This window comes from Propithecus coquereli, unplaced genomic scaffold, assembly GCF_000956105.1.
Source record: "Propithecus coquereli isolate 6110/MARCELLA unplaced genomic scaffold, Pcoq_1.0 Scaffold7, whole genome shotgun sequence".
NCBI lineage: Eukaryota > Metazoa > Chordata > Mammalia > Primates > Indriidae > Propithecus > Propithecus coquereli.
Window position 1 is genome coordinate 21,103,961 of NW_012153062.1, and position 19,816 is coordinate 21,123,776.

Below are 19,816 nucleotides of genomic sequence, written 5' to 3' on the forward strand. Positions count from 1 at the left end.
GCTAGGATTACAGGCGTGAGCCACCGCGCCCGGCCTTCAACTCTTTATTTATTAAAAAATAAACTTTTTAAAACAGTAGTTTTAGATTTATAGAAAAATCTCAAATGTATTACAGAAAGTTCCCATATACTCCCTACCCAATTTCTCCTATTATTAATATCCTACATTTGTTATAATTTACAAATCAATATTTGTATATTATAATTAAATAAAGTCTATACTTTATTGAGTTCCTTCGTTTTTACCTAATTTCCTTTTAATGTTCCAGAATTCCATATAGGAATGCATTTAGTTTTCATGTCTTCTTAGGCTTCTCTTGGCTGGAGCAATTTCTCAGACTTCTTGTTGATAACGTGGGTGGTTCTCAAGGGCATTAGTCAGGTATTATAGATGCCTCTCAATTTGAATTTGTCTGAGGTTTTCCACGTGATTAAACCAACGTTACAGGTTTTTGGTAGGAAGACCACAGGAGTAAAATGCCATTTTTTATCACATCATACTAAGGGCACATGCTATCAGTAAGATTCATTGGTGTTGATGTTGACCATGATCACCTGACTGAGATAGTATTTGTCAAGTTTCTTCACTGTAAGATTATTCTTTTTTCTTTCCCTTCTAAACTGTATTCTTTGGCAGAAAGTCAGTATGCACAGCCCACACTTAAGGTTAGAAGTTGTGTTCTGCATCCTTGATGACAGTATCTACATAAATTATTTGAAATTCTGTATGGGACATTTTTCCTCTTTTTCCTGGTTTATTTATATCAATGTGGACTCATAGTTACTTATTTTATACTTTGGGTTATAATGCTGTCCTACTTTATTTTTGCTCATATTGTTCCAGCTTTGGCTGTTGGGAATCTTTGTTAGGTCCTGTGTCCCTTTGACATACCCTCATCAAGGTGGTGTCTTTTTTTGTTGTTTTTGTTTGTTTTTTGAGCACTTTCTTACTTTCTGGCATTACAAAATACTCATGCTCATTTCGTATATTTCTTACCTTATTCCTAGAATCAGCCATCTATCCAAGGAAGCCCAGTTCCCTTTATTGGAGAATGGTATTAGTAGAAACTGAGATTTGGTTGCTAAATGTGCTTATTGCTAATGGGGTGTTACTGCATTTATTTAGCTGTGTCAGCTAACAGCAAGAAAATATGTGTGTGTACCAACCCATATGTATATATATATACACACACACATCTGTAAACATCATTCTATATGTAATCATCTATATCTGTGCTGAGCTAAGCATGAGTTCATTTGATGACTCCAACTCTAATCCATTTCCACATGGATCATTCTAGCCTCTTCCCCTTGTCTGTCTGTAAGTTCTCACTCTAGCAGTGGCAAACTGGGCCATCCATCACCCATTTACTTAATTATTTAATTCCATTATATATGTGCATCAGTATCAGAATTTTAAAACCATACCCCTATGGGAAACAACTATATGAACTAGAATACAGTGCTTATATGCAGTTCCTGTTGCATTTAGTCTTACAGAGACTACTCATTTCCACAGTTGCTTAGGTTAGCACCTTTTCCTCCTATCCACTCAGTGAGATTGTTTCACACAATTGTAATACAGTTAGATTTTTTTGTTGCTATGATCCCTTGAACTTGTAAATGACTTTTTAAAGATCTGCATACATTAGGGTTCATTTTTTGTGCTCGAAAGGTTTATGGGTTTTGATAAATGTGTGATGTTACATATCCAACATTATAGTATCATACAGAATAGTTTCACTGGTCTGAAAAATAAATTCCCTTTGCTTCACGTATTTAACTTCCTTCCCTGCTGAGCTTCTGGGAACTACTGATCTTTGTACTGTCTTTGTACTTTCGCCTTTTACAAATTATCATATAATTAGAATCACACAGTATATGCCTTTTAGACTAAAGAAATTTGCCTTTTAAATGCTTTTTTCTAGTATCTTTAGAAACTTTATTTGGAATAACTTTGATGGAAGTCTAGTTTAAACTCCAGCCTAATATGTCACTTCTCTAGACTATCCTTTGATGGTAGGCATTGTTTTGATGGTAGTATATGTTTGAATTTATCTAGATCTAGGAAACTCACTATTTTATGAAATAGCTCATACCGTTGTTCCTTTTAATTTGACAGAAAGTGTTTAGTTGTTGTTAAGCTTGAGATTCCTTCGTAGAACTTTTTACTCAATGATTCAAGTTTGAATTTGGGATGACTTGAAATAGATCTATTCCCTTTTCTACATAGCAGGCTCTCATATCTTGAAAACAATTTTAAGATGCCCTTTTGCCAGGAAACTTTAACTTGCTGCTTTTCAGAACCCTAGTTGGTTAACAACTTCATTCTGTGTGGTTCAGATGTAATCTTATACATTAACTACATAGCTTTCTGTTTCTAAAAGAACATGGTTTCTGTTGCATTTTCATCTCTCTCAAGTTTATCTTTTTTTTTTTTAAAGAGATAGGGTCTCACTCTGTTGCCCAAGCTGGAGTGCAATGGCATGATTAAAGCTCACTGCAGCCTCGAACTTCTGGGCTCAAGCAATCCTCCTTCCTCAGCCTCCTGAGTAGCTGGGACTACAGATGTATGCCATCATGCCTAGCTAGTTTTTCAAATTGTTTGTAGAGACAGGGCCTTGCAGTGTTGCCCAGTTTGGTCTCAAACTCCTGGCCTCAAGTGATCCTCTTGCCTCAAGCTTCCAAAGTGTTGGGATTACCAGCATGAGGCCCTGTACCTGGCCTCAAGTTTTTCTTATACATCAGACCATATTAGCCTGAAATGCAAATGTTTGCTTGTGTCATCATTATTTAAATCTTGCATTTGTTACCTATTGCATTAGAGTGGTACTTCTTTATTTAGAACGTCCTTCAGAATAATCTGTGGAGTGTTTAAATGAAATATAATACTCTACCTCTTGGGGATTCTGGAATTGGGAAGAGTTTAGAGATTCTCCTATTTTTTTTTCTTTTTTTAATCTTACCTGTTTTTAGTTGCTCTTTTAAGATACTCCCAGAGACTCTCCTATTTTATAGAAGAGAAAACCGAGAGCCTGTGATATTGACCACAGCTTGTTTGAATGGGACTAGAAATCCGTATCTCTTGACCCATCATGTCTGCAACTTTTTCTATTAGTTATTTAATGATTTTGATTTTGTGGTCTCAACTTGCCCTCATGGCTGTAATTTCTCCATACTATCAGTATTCTCTCAACTTGTATCACACTGAATCTGCCTATGTGTTTTCACTTGCACTGTTCTACCTGAAATGTCTTAACCTCCTTTTGCCTTTCCTGTTGAAATCCTTCAATCCTGTTCTTCAGGATTCACCTTGATTTTGACTGCTTATATGATTCATTGCTTGTTAACTCCCAGAAATGATTGCTTTCTTCATAACATGCTTATGCATTCATCATAGTTAGTCAGATTTTACATATGTTTTCCTCATTAGTACATCTATGTTAATCATTATAATTCTAGCAGATTTTAGGAATTGACTAAATTTTGTAAAGCTTTCTTGTTTTTCAGTATTTAAATAAGCAACTGCAACATTACACATGCACATCCTCTTAACTAAATTGTAATGATCTTAAAGGTAGGGCTGCTTGTTGGTTATACTTGTGTCTTTCAGAATGGTTAATGTAATGGTATGTACAATGAGTGTACTTGGTAAGCATTTAAATGGGTTCAAGCTGATTATTATGTGCTTTTTGAGCAGCCATTTCACACTTTTACCTCATCTGGAACTTATGATCAGCTGGGAGGATCACAGTTTTGTTCGCCTGTTAAGGCAAGTTCATGCTATCCTGTACTTGTCTGGTGGTTTCGTGGTTCAGTGTCAGATTTTTTGTTTATATGATTAAGTTTTATCTTGTTGTTGGTCTAGTATTCTAGCTTGCTTTTTATTTTTTGATTGTTTTCATCTACAGTATTTGCTATCCTTCTCAGCTTCATGTCATCCATGAATTTGGTAAGTTTGCTTTTTATGTGTCCACATAAGTCTTAAGTGTCAAGAGGGATTAGCATACTTAAAGAACTTCCAAGATGTCGTATATACCATTAAAACAATGTTCTGAATATGGTTGTTTAGTCAATGAAAAGTTATCCATCTGTGTAACTACTCAGCTCTTATTTTCTTTTATGGCTTTTGTTTTCATCTGTATGAATACTTTCTATGTTTCTTGAACCTCACTTTGCTATGGGACAATATTAAAGAAGTAGAAATACAGCTTTCCTCTCAAGGACCACACAATATAATAAATAAAAACAATACATTCATTTTAGAAACTAGAGGGATAGGTGTGCCTAAAAAATTTTGCCTTCAGGAAGTATACTATTTAATGACCTAGGGAACAGCCAGTCCCTTTATAAACCGCAACCATTATATTCCTGGTAATTTCCCTTTAGAAAAAATAACTTCTGTGAGAGAAAAGCTGTTAGTGCCTCTAACTGTGAAGCAAAGGAAACTTGTTTTATAGGTCTTTTTAAGTATCTTCCTCTCTGAGGGCATTTACTTTGCATACATCTAGCCATGGGCAGAACTGAGAAACTTAGGTCTCAGATATGATTTTGAATGAAATAAAACAGGGACTAATGCTGTGTTTATGCATACAATACAAACTGCATCTATTTATAACTCAGGTAGAATGTATAGTAATGAAGGACCAGAGTGGAACAAGCGTCTGTTAATCCCAGAATGTTTCACTAAGAAAAAAGCTTTTGCAATCACCTATCTGGTTCATTCTTCTGATTTTAAAGCTGAAGAGAATGAGGGCCAAGGTTTAATGACTTGAATGAGGTTAGTTGCTGATAGAGCTGGGACTTGGAGTCTTATGTGAATCTTAAAGTTCTAAAAGAGTAGAAATGATCTCTCTAAAACATTTTCTTCCTAGAAAACCTACTTTCCCTTAAAAAAAACTTATACATTGCCCACATACATATAAGACTAATGAAATATTTACATGCAGTTATAATTATGAAATCAAACAGCCTATAATTGCATAACCACTATCCAAGTTACAAAATAAAATATTGTCAGCACTCTAAAAGTCTCCTGTGGATAGTTTCAGTTATACCTCACCCCGTCCTCTTCTCAGAGGTAACCACTATTTCACTTTTGAGAAAATTATTCTCTACTGTTTTAAAAGGTTTTAACCACTTGTGTGGGTAACCCTAAACAATAAAGTTTAGTTTTTCATGCTTTTGAACCATACTACATGTACTCTTTTATGATACATTATGTTTGTGATATTCATCTGTGTTGATGTAAATAGATGTCCATTTTCATTGCTGTATAATATTCTATTATTTACCTATACCATAGTTTAAGTATTTTGATTAGATGACATCTATGTAATGTCCTGGTTTGGGTTGTTCCTAGTTTGGGGTTGTTATGAATAAGGCTGCTGTGAACATATGTCTCCTACTGTGTATATTCAGGAGTTATTGAGGTTACATACCCAGTTATGGGATATCTGGGTCTTGGAGCGTATACATCTTTAACCTTACTAGTTAATTCCAAACTGAAATATTCTAGAGAATTTTTGAGAGAGCTCTTTATTTTCTGTTCACCCTTATTCTTAGGGTACAGTCCTTCAGGATCCCAACCCAAAGCCTGGACTGGTTTTCCAGGGCCTCTACCCTAGACTTCAACTTTGATCTTCTACTGTTTGAAGCACTACTCAGCCCCTCAGTCTCCTCTTCGCGATCAGTAAATTGCTGTGCTCCCCAAACATGCTTCATCTCTCCGGTTTCCGTCTTGTCCATCTTGAGGTAGTAATACCTCACAATTTTGTTAGCTCTTTGCTTTTAAGAACTTTAAAATATTTTTTCCAGCTTTTTATTGATTGTCTTCTGTGAAGAGTTTGTTATGAATTTGTCTAGTCTGTATTTTCTGGAAGTATAAATTTGTCCCCGTTGAGCTTTTAGTTTTTAATTATATTTTTAAAAATTTTATTTGCTTCCTTTTCAAAGCTACATGCTCAGTTTTTATAGTTTGCTATTCCCTGTAAATATTTTCAAGCTCATCTTTTATTCTTATTCTTTTATCTTGCTTTCTTGTATGCTTGATAATTCTTTAATGTGAGCTGTTCACTTTCTTTGGAGAATTATTTATGGGTTATCTTTGAGGCCTGGGATGAAGATGTACTCCTCCAGAGGGGATGGCATTTGCTTCTGTGGGTGTCTTGGTGCAGGGTTGGGAGTTAGAAGGGGTTGTGTGCCAGTCTGGGACTACTACCTTAAACTGTAGTCATAGCTTGAGTTTTTTTGAACCACCCAAGTAATAGGATTTTGGCCAGTAAATGTGCGTTCTTTCCTCAGTTCCCAGGCAACTCTCCTTGGTGGTGGGAGTGAGGTATAGGGTACTAGCTTAATAGACTACCTACCCTGGTGACTTTGTCTTTTGTTCCCTGGCCAAGTTCCAGAAAATTAAGCTCAAGCTTTCATGGTTCAGTAGCTGCCCTCAAGCCAAACAGAGTTTTAGTGCTCCCTTTCCCTTCCCCAGTGTATTCCTTCACTTAGATTTTGGCCTGTTAATAAAACCGTAGTATGTTGCCGGTTCTTCCATACTTTTAAAATAACAAGTAAATGTGATGGTTTTTTTTTTTTTTTGGTTGTTGTTATTCATTTTTAATTCAAGATTTTAGTTATTTTCAATACAGGGTTGATCTTTATACCTGAAAGATATATTTATTGGAAGCTGAGTTTCTGTCTTAACACAGAATATCATAAAAGGATTTTGATCATCCTTTAATGATTTCTGGATTTTCATTGAAAGTGAATGGCAGGTTATTTGTGAGTTATTGAATTTGCTATTCCCATAGAATTTTTAAGCCCTTCATCAAGGAAGAAAAAAATATTATACATCCCTTATTTCACCAAATAAATAATTCTTTAAATTGTATGTTCTGCTTACATACATTTATTTTTATGTCACCTCTGGTTGTCGTCAGTGTGTTTAATCAAGCTCAGTGTTCATAAGGTAATCAAACTGCTCTTTTCTAGTAGCAAAGTATAATGAAGGAAGTGCTTCTTTATTCCTCAGCTTTTATTTAGGAAAATTATAAAACTTAGAAAATTTAAGAGAGTAGTGTGATAAACATTTGTATACCCTTCACCTAAATTCACTAGTTGTTAACAACTTAATATTTTCTAACATACATTTTCTCCTGTTTTCCTTATCCTCCTTCCTATCTGGCATACTATACTTTTCTTATTGCTGAGTCATTTAAAAGTAGGTTGTAGACTCCTCAGTCCTATACTTCAGCATATGTCTCCAAAAAAGAAGCGCATTTCCCTGTATAAACTTAAATACCATTATTGCACCCTAGTAATTTAACATTGATACAATAAAATGATATAATCTACAATCTGTATTTAAGTTTTTCCATTTATCCACAAAAATGTCCTTTATAGCCATTTTCCTCCGTGTGGGATCTAATCCAAGATTATGTGTTACGTTTGATTGTCATGTCTCTGTATCCTTTAATTTAGAGCAGGGCTTGGCAAACTTTTTCTTTTTTAAAATTTTATTTTCTTGAGAAGCATATGATCACCCCTGGCAAACTTTTTCCTAAAGGGACGGGTAGTAAATATTTTAGGCTTTGCGGGTAGTGTGGTTTCTATTGCAACTACTCCACTCTGTCATTGTAGCCAGAAAGCAGCTATAGACATTATGTAAACAAATGTGTGTGACTGTGTTCCAACTGATAAAACTTTATTTATAAAAACAGGCAAGGCATAGCTTGTAGACTACGGATCTAGAATAGCTCCCCATCCATTTTTGTTTTTAGTGACACTATTTAATGACTATTTTGAACAATCAGGCCAATTTGGAAGCAGAATTTTCCCAATCAGGATTTTTAAAAATGTTTTTCTCACTAGTATTTTAAGATTACAATATACCCATGTAATCTTAAGAGTTGTTTCCACAACAGAAATGGAAATCTGGTTTTTTGAAAAAGATTCTGGTGCAGCTGAAAATAAGATCTTTCCTTTCTTTCTCTGTCAGCATCTCCCTTCTTACCTACCTCCCTTCATCCCTCTCTCTAATGATTGTTGTGTATGTAATATTACTGCCTAGATATTGGAATAAAATTAACTTCCAGATTGCTAACTCTTTGGTATTCTCCTTCAAACATCAGGGTTTTTACATATATGCTCTTTCATGTAAATGTTTTTATATTCACAGATGTGAATAAAGAATTCAAGAGGACTTGGATACTGAAAGGTAGTGAAAATAACTTAGATATAGACTTGGAAAGATATTTATATTGTAGCCAAAATAATTCCATAATGTAAAACCTAAAAATGTCTCTATGTTGGAGACGTGTTATTTAAAATGAACGATTCTTTGCCGTAAGTAAGCTCACTATTTTTAGCATTGTATAATATTCAGCTTTAGAAATAGATAACAAGTAAATTTGATAGGTTTAATGCAAAACTGTCCTTAAGAAAAAGCTGTAACCATACTTGCATCCATGCAAAAATATGTGTAATTTTTAAAGTTCTTTTTTCTTGCTTGGTTTGGTGAGTAGTAAAAGTGAAAGTAACACGTTTTACTGGAATTTAAGAGTTTCAGGAGTGTTCGTTTCCTTTAAATATCTGTCTGAACATTTGTGGTGATGGGTGCTATCCTACCTTCTTTTATTGGTTTTTTTTTTTTTTTGAGACAGAGTTTCACTCTTTTGCCTGGGCTAGAGTGAGTGCCGCGGCGTCATCCTAGATCACAGCAACCTCAAACTCCTGGGCTCAAGCAATCCTTCTGCCTCAGCCTCCCAAGTAGCTGGGACTACAGGCATGCGCCACCATGCCCGGCTAATTTTTTCTATATATTTTTAGCTGTCCAATTAATTTCTTTCTATTTTTAGTAGAGATGGGGTCTCGCTCTTGCTCAGGCTGGTTTCGAACTCCTGAGCTCAAACAATCCGCCCGCCTTGGCCTCCTAGAGTGCTAGGATTACAGGCGTGAGGCACTGCACCTGGCCTCTTTTATTGGTTTTTGACTGAGACAAAGTTTTTCTTCATATTGTGCTTTTATCAAAATTTGCTTCTGGTTTGACCCTTTATACCTTGTAAAACAAGTCTCTAGTTCTTTTTCTACATAAGTGTTTTAAATAAAGATTGAAATGATATTCTATTGGAGGTTTTCATTTCTTGACTAAATAGTCTCAGAGTCTTTAACCATTTCTCACATCACACCTCCACCATAAATAACTGGTATGATCTTGGCAAGTTACTTAATCTACTCTGCTTTTCTTATCTTTATAAAAAGGATAATGATATCTGTCTCAAAATTTATTGTGAGGATTGAGTTATTACACTTAAAATACAGCAATGTCTAACATGTAGTACACAGTCAGTGAATGTTAGGCACTACAGTTGACTCTTGAACAACACAGGGATTAGGGACGCAGATCCCGTGTAGTCTAAACTTCACATATAAATTTTGACTCCCCCAGAACTTAACTGCTAATAGCCTACTGTTGACTAGAAGCCTTGCTGATAACATAAGTAGCCAATTAGTACATACATTGTATGTTATATGTATTAAATACTGTATTCTTACAGCAAAGTAAGAGAAAAGAAAATGTTGATAAGGAAGAAAAAACGTATTTACTCTTCATTAAGTGGAAGTGGGCCATCATAAAGGTCTTCATCTCACCTTCTTGTTGAGCAGGCTGAGGACGAGGAGGAAGTAGAGGGGTTGGTTTTGTTGTCTTAGGGATGGCAGAGATGGAAGAAAGTCTGTGTAGAAGTGGACCCACGCAGTTTAATCGCGTGTTGTTTGAGGGTCAACTGTATTGTTACTTCTTACTGCATTATTTCTCATCCGTCTTGTCTGTACATGAACCTGTTTGTCTTTTTCAAAGCACAACTGAATGCAGTGGCAGGTGTGATCTGACTAGCCCAGAGGAATATAATAGTCACCTCCCCAGTTCATTTGGACCAAAATTGGGGTTTTGTTGTTTTTAAAAAATTCATTGTGCAAAATTTGAAACATATAAAAGTAGACAGACTTGTGTGATGGACCCTCATATACCCACCTTCTATCCCCAATAACATGGCCAATCCTATCCCGTTCACACTCCATCTAGCTCCTTTTTTTATGCCCTGGTATATTGTTCCTCTGTTACACCTAAGCTCCATGACTGATTTATCTTGATAATTACTCAAGATTTTAGGATAATGCCTGTTTTCTTAATAAGTAATTATTGAATTAATGAATAAATGAATCTTGCCTTGGATTCATGCCTGGATCGGCTTTCTGTAGTTTGCTTTTGAAGATGGAGTGGGTGGGTGGGTGAAATAGAAAATAGATTTGTTGATATCATAATGTTTTTTTTTTTAATGATTCCTTTCATATCTGCACAGGGATATATATGATAATCTTACTGGTAAAATCTTTGAGTACTCTAGAAAATAATTCAATGTATCTGGGATAGAAGACTTGAATTCACTATTTTCTTACAGTGTTTTCATTATTCTGAGCTTTAAGACTTTAGCAGTGTTTAGGCTTTCCAATCTAATAATGGTTTTGTCTTAAATAAAAAGCAAAATTGGAGTTGAAGAATTATATTTCCTTTGTCCCTTTATTGAAATTATTTTTTAAAGCCAGATTTATTATGGAATAATTTACATACAGTAAAATTGTTAGTGATTTACTGGCCTCAAATAGAGGCCTTTCTTCTCAGTGTCAGTTTGCTCCAAGCATAACAAAGGACAGTTGCCTTTGTGACTGTAGCACTTTTAAGCCTCAGCTCAATTTTTCATAATCGTGTTCTTACTTACACCTTGTTTTTATTATGCCTACAGCAGTTTGCTGAAAGTTTAATAGACTCACAGTTGTTTTTCAAGTGAAACTGAAGTGTGTAACTCCTGCCTAAAACAGGGATAGAGACACCATGGCAATTCTTTATTTGTATTTAGATAGTGGGGTTGGAATTCTGGAGGTGAAGTATAACAGTTAAGAGTATTGTAGAGAGAATAGCTTCTAGCACTCAGCTCACTACTGTCACCCTGAGATTGAGCCTAGGTGAGCCTGCCTAGTAGAAGCAGCCAGCTGAGGCAGGGTTTGTATACTCCATACACCTCAAATTAAAAGGAGGCTTAGTGAAAGTAAGTTTAGACTTAATCTCTGTAATTAGCCGGGAGTGCCTTTGTACAACTCTAGCTTTTGCACTCAGTACTAATGTTTAAGCGAAGTAACTTTAGCTTGAGAGGAGTCTCACCCTTCAGTATTAGCAGTTTTACCTTAATTATTAAACATGTTATCAGGAATTAATTAACAAGAACTTGAGAACAAGAATGAGATGTTTTAGACAGGAGACTGAGAAAGTGTTCTGATAGAAAACATCATGTAGCAATTACACCATGGCTGTGAACCTCAAAATTGCTTTTGTTTTACCTTCGATATTTCTGCTAGTTTGCTGACTTCTTAACTTAAAAGATTCAGTGTACTTTTTGGTTCAACAGAACATCTGTCCATTTATTCATTCAGAAAATACTTATTGAGCATCTAAATGCTGGGAAGTGTGTTGCATACTGGCTAAACAAAACAGTGAACAAAACAAATGTGCTTGCGATTATGCAGTTTTATAGTCTAGTGGGAAACAATGAAATTTATTAGAAGCCATAAAGAAAAATTGTGCTTCACTAATATTTTAAAGACTTAACTGCTTATTTTAAAGTGAACTTGGAGTGACTTTTTCTTGATTGTTTTTGAAAAATGTATTTGAGCATTCAGAGCTTTTGGGTTAACATGTTTCTCTGTGTATTGATATGTGAAATTAGACATTAGAAAGATAAGGGAATTTAAAAAGAGAGAGAGAATATTAATTAGAATATATGAACTGTAGTGAGATTTCAGGATAATGACAAGTAGTAGATTTGTGTGGGTAAACTGTATGTTAGGTATGCTAAATGGACTCTTATAGACATGAAAGTAAAAATGTCTTTATGGTCTTCCTTCTATGAATGCTCAGTACTTAAGAATTCAACATTGGTCTTTATGCTGAGGAAAAGGAAAAAAATAATAGATTTGTTGATGGAAAAGTAAATCTCTAAAATGGGGAGTGGGGTATAATAGAAAGCAAATGAAAACCGTGAGGCCTAAGATCATGTTGGAATTATGTGATAGTGTCCTGTGACTCTGGGCGAAAAAAGATCTCGTATTCCTTATTCTAGCAGAGTGGCTGAATTTGGTAATGCCTCCTGTTGTTATGATTTTATGATTTTAATTATTTTTATTTAGCAGTTTCTTAATGACTTAGTTAGAAAGTCAAGATGCTCTCTTATTTTCAGTACTTATTTAGGCTCAAGAATTTAAAACTTAAGATGGGGGAAGAAGGCTTTGCTTTCTCTAACTGATATTTTCTGACTAGGTACTTCGTAACTCAGGAAGACCTCATTTATTCCCAGTAATATGTATTACTAAACTCTTTCAGGTAACTTTTAAAAGACTGTGTGACTTCATAGTAGATCATGGCTTGAACTCAGTTTTTATTTATTGTTGTTACTAGAAAATTTTAGTGAGATATTTTTCTTTGTGTCTGTAGTTATCAGAGACTGTTACAGACGATTGCTGTTCTTGAGGCTCAGCGTTCTCAAGCAGTCCAAGACCTGGAAAGTTTAGGCAGACACCAGAGAGAAGCACTGAAAAATCCCATTGGATTTGTGGAAAAACTCCAGAAGAAGGTATATACTGAGCACTTTTTAAAGATTTACTAAGATGTATTTGGTAATAACTTCAGAGAATTTGGTTTATTCTTTTTATTAATACATGGTATTTACTTTTTAAAATGTTTAATTTTTTCTTCTATAATTAACCGTACTACTTAAGGCAGGGTACCACTTTGTTTTACTCACACCAAGCACTGTAAAATATACCAAATGAAAATTGCTGGGATCTTTTATTAGATACTTGCACAGGAACTTGTCCTATTCTTTAGACATTTTTTCCTAGCTTTTCCTGTTACCTTCCCCATCTTATTTTTCCTCTTCTGCTTTTTAGGACTTCAGGATTAGTAAAGGTAAAAGAAAAAAATACTTCAGCATTTATTAACTACTTTTGTTTTGAGTTCCTTTTTTTGCATATCAACATATTGAGATAGAAAACAATGGTAGCAAAAACAAACAAAAAAATTACTTTATTTTTTTTTGTTTGTTTGAGACAGAGTCTTGCTCTGTTGCCCAGAGTGAAGTGCAGTGGCATGATCACAGTTCACTGTAACCTCTAATGCTCAGGCTCCCAAGTAGCTAGGACTACAGGCACATGCTACCATCCCGACTAATTTTTTAAAAAATTTTCTGTAGAGATGGCATTTCACTAATGTTACCCATTCTGGTCTTGAACTCCTGGCCTCAAGTGGCTCTCTGTACTCCACCTCCCAAAGTACTGGCTACTGTGCCTGGCCAAAAATTCTGTTCTAAGGTTATACTAGCCAAGTCCATGAGGAAGAAGTATAAATTTTACTTAATCTTGAAATGTGTTTTTTTAAGGTGTGAAAATTCCTCATAATTTTGTTTTTTTTAAACTGTTAACTTACATGTTTAACAGTTAACCATTTAAAAGTGATAAAAGTTTTCATAATAATTTTCTTGGCATGTAAATATGGAGATAATCTAGATGTGTGTTTGTACTATAATAGGGAACTACTAATTGCCCAATAAATTTGAGAGGCGTAACTTAATCAGCATTGTATGAAAAGATTAAAACAAAAACTATGGAAAAGAACCCTTTTCTTTGGGAAGAAAACTTGTGTAATATGACAATTTTAGTATCTTTATGAGTTACCTGTTTTTAGTGAGTTACAAAAGTCATCTACCACGTGTTGGGGGAGCAGCCCTGGGGACTTTATTTTATTAGATAGATTAATTTATTATTTGAGTTTTTCTAGCTATATTATTTACCTGACAACCATTCCTTACTGTCCATGCTTTCAGAAAACACTGAATATCATATTAGATGTAGAATCTGTATATTGATTTGTTAAACTATGAAGGTTTTTAGAGCCCTGTTGTACCTTCTCTGTTAAAATGTGGTCCCCTTAAGTATTTATAGATTCTTCATTGCTGGTGTGAAAAAGATGTAGTACTTATAATGGTTATTTGTAATGGATCCAACTAAAACAGATGATATTAGAAAAGTAAATATTAATAAAAAAGGTATTAACCTGAATCTGATTTCATTTATATTTCTGGGTAGGCAAAAACATGAAGTTGGCATATACACTAGATTTGTATACATTTGATTATTTGCTGGTTCTTCATTTCCATTTTTAGTTTAGAACTGAATTTTTTTCCATTTTATTTCAGAAACAGGTGTGATATTGACCGTCTTAAGAATTTTTTACAAAAATATACAGAAGTATATTAAATTCAGATATTTTAGTAACTATGGAAGACATGTTCTTTGGAAAGAAATTTTTCTACTAGGTTTAATTTTGAAATTTGATTCTTCTGTTTTTCTGCGTTTACTCACACATACTTAATTTGCCTGTTTTCTGACTTACTGTATCAGTTAAGTTGTTGGCATGTTATCTGTTGTTTTTTTTTTTAGTGGACATCTAAAATTCCCAGTTGAAATGAATGAAGCTTGTCGTATATATTGGTATATAGAATGCAGGGAACATGGCTGCTTAGTTTTATTTGATATTACTATCATTATATTTTAAAAGATACCATCTTCTGTCTAAAAGTAGTATGTAGGTTTTGCCAAATTCATTTCTTCTTTACTTATTATCATCTTGAGCATTTAGACTGTGTTATCTTAATTGACTTTATTGTCTGTTGGATCTAAACAGTGAATAGAAATGCCTAGTTGATGATTATTTGGATTTGGAGTCATCTGAAAATTTGACTATAGTTGATTATTTCTTTAAGTTTAGACTGTTACTTTGTTTCTGTTTTTTTTTTTTTTTTTTTTTTTTTTTCCAGGCTGATATAGGGCTTCCTTATCCACAGAGAGTTGTTCAATTACCTGAGATTGTATGGGACCAGTATACCCATAGCCTTGGGAACTTTGAAAGAGAATTTAAAAATCGTAAAAGACATACTAGGAGAGTTAAGCTAGTTTTTGATAAAGGTAAGAAACTACATGATAAGAATTTAAGTAGAGAAATATCTGACAATGTCTTGCTGTAATAATTCTGTACATGGTCTTGTGTTTAGTAGGTTTACCTGCTAGACCAAAAAGTCCTTCAGATCCTAAGAAGGATGGAGAGTCCCTTTCATATTCTATGTTGCCTTTGAGTGATGGTCCAGAAGGCTCAAACAGTCGTCCTCAGGTAAACAATATGAAATATTGGAGTAGGGAAATTTAAATTGTAAAATGTAAATTTACAATGTAAATTGTAAAATTATAAATTAAAAAAATTTAAATTTAAAATGTTTTTACATTTTGCTGGTTCATGTTCTTAAAATTAATGCAGTCTTTTACTGTAAGATATTGAGGACATAAACTTTGAAGTTAAGAGAAACCTGGGTTGGAATCCCAACTTACTAGCTGTGGAACTCTAGACTGGTTTATGTTAAAGTCTTCAAGCTGCAGTTGCCTTTTATATAAAATGTAATTAATATTATCTATGCTGTAGAGTTGTTGTGAGGATTGAATGGGTAGTACATGTAATGTGCCCAGTACAGTGTCTGACATATAGTATTACTCTAAAAATAACTCTGTGTGTGTAGTGGGATGTGACCAGGATTTGAGTCCTGATCTTGCACTATTAGTTAGATGAACCTCAAAAGATGTGTTATTTTTCCATTCTGAACCTACATTTCCTTTTTTAAAAGTGAAGTCACAGTACTATCATCTATATCACAGGATTGCTAGCAATATAAAACCGAATGAAATAAAAGAATGTGATAGCATTTTGTAAACAGTAAAAAAATTATACATTAAATAATAAATTTAGTAAATATTTTCAAATTCAGAAAAAAATTCCACAATTTGTGTACTATTTGGCTATATTAAAGGGCAATCTTTGTTATTTTCTCTTTGACAAAAGTCTTGTTTTATATGCAGATGATAAGGGGACGCCTATGTGATGATACCAAACCCGAAACATTTAACCAACTGTGGACTGTTGAAGAACAGGTAATAGATATTTATAAGTTGTGTAGGTTAAAAAAAAAAAGTAAACTGTTAACATTAGAATCAGTATTATGAGTGGAGCGTATGTTGTATGTGATCCCTCTTACCCGTGGGTTTAAAATATTTAGACTTATTTTTGTACACCTTTTTGTATACTTCAAGAAATTTAGATTTTCAGAATATTATGAACTCCTGTTTGGGGATAATTTTTAAAGAAGGAACCTGGGTTTTGAGAGAGGGATAGAAATGGATGGTATAAAGTAGATGTTTTTCTAAGGTAGCTTTGGGAGAGAGAAAAACCTGAGGCCAATAAAGCTGAGCCTCAAAGTGCATTCTTATTTTTGTTGTGGAGGGGAGCTAAGGAAGCCAGATCAGAGTGTTCTGTTGCATTTTGGCATACAGCTAAGATTGTTTTTTGGTATATGACTAGGATTTTTGGGGGTGAAGTTTGAGACATAGCTCTGTCTCATGTGGGTATTAACCCCACAGCTATAATAAATTTAGCAGTTTATGAAACACTTTAGGAAACCTTTATTTATTTCAGGCATCCAGGTTTTTCTGCACCTTTAGGACTATGGGAGGATTTAGGAGATAGGAGATAGAGCAGAATATTAAAATCAAATATTTGAATGGAGGACCACACAAAAGAAGGAAAACTCTCTTTTATTAGTCTGAATTCAAATGAATTTACACATGTTTTTGTGAAAACTAGGGGAAAGCCTGACATATTCTAGCAAGAGGAGATAGTGGAAATCACAAAGATGTGTCAAATACCAATTTACTTATTTATTTTCTGTTTTCTTGTACTATCTTTTTACTTAAGTGAATAGAAACTCTTTATAAGGCCTTTTATAGGTTTATCCTTTAATCTCATTTTTCCCTGGGAAGTCTTAGGGTTCCTAACTAGAAATTTTTCCTTGATGAGTATTTCTAGTAATGTAACTTTCAAAGTTGGGAAGGGAGTGTTATACTTTGCAATGAAATGTGAATGTATTTATTTAGAAATTCAGTATTTTTAATTGAATATTTATTTTCTTAAACTTGGTCTTGGGTTTGGCTTAGAAAAAGCTTGAACAGCTACTCCTGAAATACCCTCCTGAAGAAGTAGAATCTCGACGCTGGCAGAAGATAGCAGATGAACTGGGCAACAGGACAGCAAAACAGGTAAGTGAGGAGATGGCTGCAGGTTGCTGGCATGTTTTTAAAGGAAGGATAATGTAGCTAACATCAGCAACCTGCCATATCATTTTCAGCTGGGATGCTGTAGTATGTATGTGGCTTTTTTTTTTTAATTTGTTAATTGTATATATCTTTGTTGATTTCAGAAACAACTTGATAATTCTGCTTTGGATTATGACAAAATATTTAAAAATAAAATAATGAACTTAGTGTCTCTTGAATGCTTAATTAGTATACTAATTATGTACTTTTTGGTTAGACTGTGCTAATAGATTTGTTACATTGCCTTACTATTCCTTGGTTGTCTTTCTAAAAATACATCTTGCAGTTTCCTCCTTCACAGTCCTATCTATATTAATAGATGTGTTTTTGTGCTGCAAGTATGAGTGTTCACAAGTTGAAATATGTGCTTAGCTTTGAATTAAATTTATTTGAATGATTTTTTTTGGTCTAGATTTTAAAATGTGGGTGTATTTGGTAGCAAACTTATTTCTAGATTTATGATGAAATTTAAATTGTTAGCATTCATTAGATACACATGTACATACTAATTTTTAAAAACTACTCAGGTATTACATGTCATCTCATTATGTTAAAAGGTTTGTCATGTGTTCCTTAGGTTGCCAGCCGAGTACAGAAATATTTCATAAAGCTAACGAAAGCTGGCATTCCAGTCCCAGGCAGAACACCAAACTTATATATATACTCCAAAAAGGTAAAAAGAAAATAGATGAAAGTAAACCTTAGATTAAATTCGTGAAAGTCAGAATATCATGTAAAAATGTACATACTTGTCAGAATAGTGTTTTATTTTTAAAATTCTGTTCATTCTAAGCATTTTCTTATAGTGGGTGTAAATGCAGGATAGGATTCCATTATTGCTGCTCAGTGAAATTCTGTGAGCTTTATGAGTCTACTTTCTTGGGAATAATGTGAATGAGTGCTACTTAAGAGATTTTAGATTGAATATATGTCAGAAAGGCCTTTGTAAGGTTAAAGTTTTAGGATGTTTAATTCTTTAATAAATACAGTCTATTTCTGTTTTGTAGATATGCTACGTAAATCCACAAATAGAAAGGTTTATTAAGATATTTTAAAGCCAGGCACAGTGGTGCACACCTGTAGTCCCAGCTGCTACTCAGGAGGCTGAGGCAGGAGCCCAGGAGTTTGAGTCTACCTTGGGCAACACCTGAGATCCTGTCTTTTTTTTAAAAAAAAGAAAGATATTTTATTTAATCCTTACTCCAATTCTTGAAGTATAAGTAGTATCACCTTTACCGATAATACTATATTAATAGCTGTCTTGGTATTGAGTACTCAGGGCCAGGGACTGCTATTATATAACCTTTTATTAGATACGGAAAACTATATTCTCTTCTGCTTTCTACAGTGAAAAAGCTACTATCTCTTTTCTATACAGAACACTGCATTAAATTGTAGCCAGTTTCTTATTGTAATTGCAAAAAGTAAAGGCACCTAATTGGCGTTTTTTCATTTCCTTAATAAATCATCCTGGTACTTCCCCTCCCCCACCACTGCCATCCTTCCCCTAAAGAGAAGCTAATAGTATATCTGTTGGTGTTACCCTTTCTTACTGAAGCTGTTTTATATAATTTTACATTAACAACATTGCCCACGCACCTCCACGTTTTACAAGTTTTAAAACTTTTTTTTTTAACCAAGCTTTAGAAGCTTGTTTTAATTTGCCAGTTGTTTTAAATATTTTAGATCCCCCTCAGCTCCTGCCTCATGTAGCATTACCTACGTTAGATATGTAGAGTTCATCCTGTAACTTTGGAATGTTGAAACCTTGATAACCAATGTTCAATCTAAGAGCTCCAATTTTCATGATTAATTTCTAAGCTGACTTTGTAGGTGTGTTGTGTACCTTACGTTTTCACAGCTGAGACCGGATGATGATAGGAAAAGGAATACTGGTGAAACCTAAATGTGTTCCTTCCTTTGGGTGTACTGCATTTTGGCTATGAAGATCTAGTATAGCTATAGTCGCAATGATTCCTTGCCATGGTTAGAGTTTAAAGTTTGGAATAGGTTAAATGATAGTTCTCTGTGGATATTCTTTGTGGCTGTGCTATTAATCAAGATAGGACATCTGCATAGTGGTTGAAGTAAACGCTTTGGTGTACCACACAGGCCTAGTTTATAAGCCTGGTTCTACCACCATCTAATTGCAACACAATGACCCTGTGCCTCAGTTCTTTACATTAGAGATGATATGAACCACTACATAGGAATGTTGTGAGGTTAAATGACATTGGGATAGAGTGAGCAGTCATTTTTAGATAATTATTTTCAGATATTTATAACATTATGAAAATTTTCCTCTTCCTGGATAGTTTTATGTCTGGCTTAGACCATGTAATCCTCCTCTCTGATCATCTATAAGGTGACCATAAGAGGAGTTCAATGCAGCCAACATTTGAATACCAGGAGTATGATGAAGATAAAAATATAAGCTAGATATTGAGCATGTGGTCCATTGTCCTGTTGGAGTATTTCCCCTACATTTCTTTTTTTCTTTCTTTCTTTTTTTTTTTTTTTTT

At 34.2% G+C, this 19,816-nt stretch overlaps 1 protein-coding gene across 1 annotated transcript in view; it reads left to right on the plus strand.

The window, feature by feature from the left end:
- ZZZ3 (zinc finger, ZZ-type containing 3) overlaps positions 1 to 19,816 on the plus strand; it is an 88,276-nt gene that overhangs the window by 44,731 nt on the left and 23,729 nt on the right. The window contains exons 4-9 of the mRNA XM_012661037.1: positions 12,538 to 12,676; positions 14,918 to 15,065; positions 15,152 to 15,267; positions 16,005 to 16,076; positions 17,136 to 17,237; positions 17,872 to 17,967. Of these exons, the coding sequence (XP_012516491.1) occupies positions 12,538 to 12,676; positions 14,918 to 15,065; positions 15,152 to 15,267; positions 16,005 to 16,076; positions 17,136 to 17,237; positions 17,872 to 17,967 (673 nt within the window). The remainder of the gene's footprint in view (positions 1 to 12,537; positions 12,677 to 14,917; positions 15,066 to 15,151; positions 15,268 to 16,004; positions 16,077 to 17,135; positions 17,238 to 17,871; positions 17,968 to 19,816) is intronic.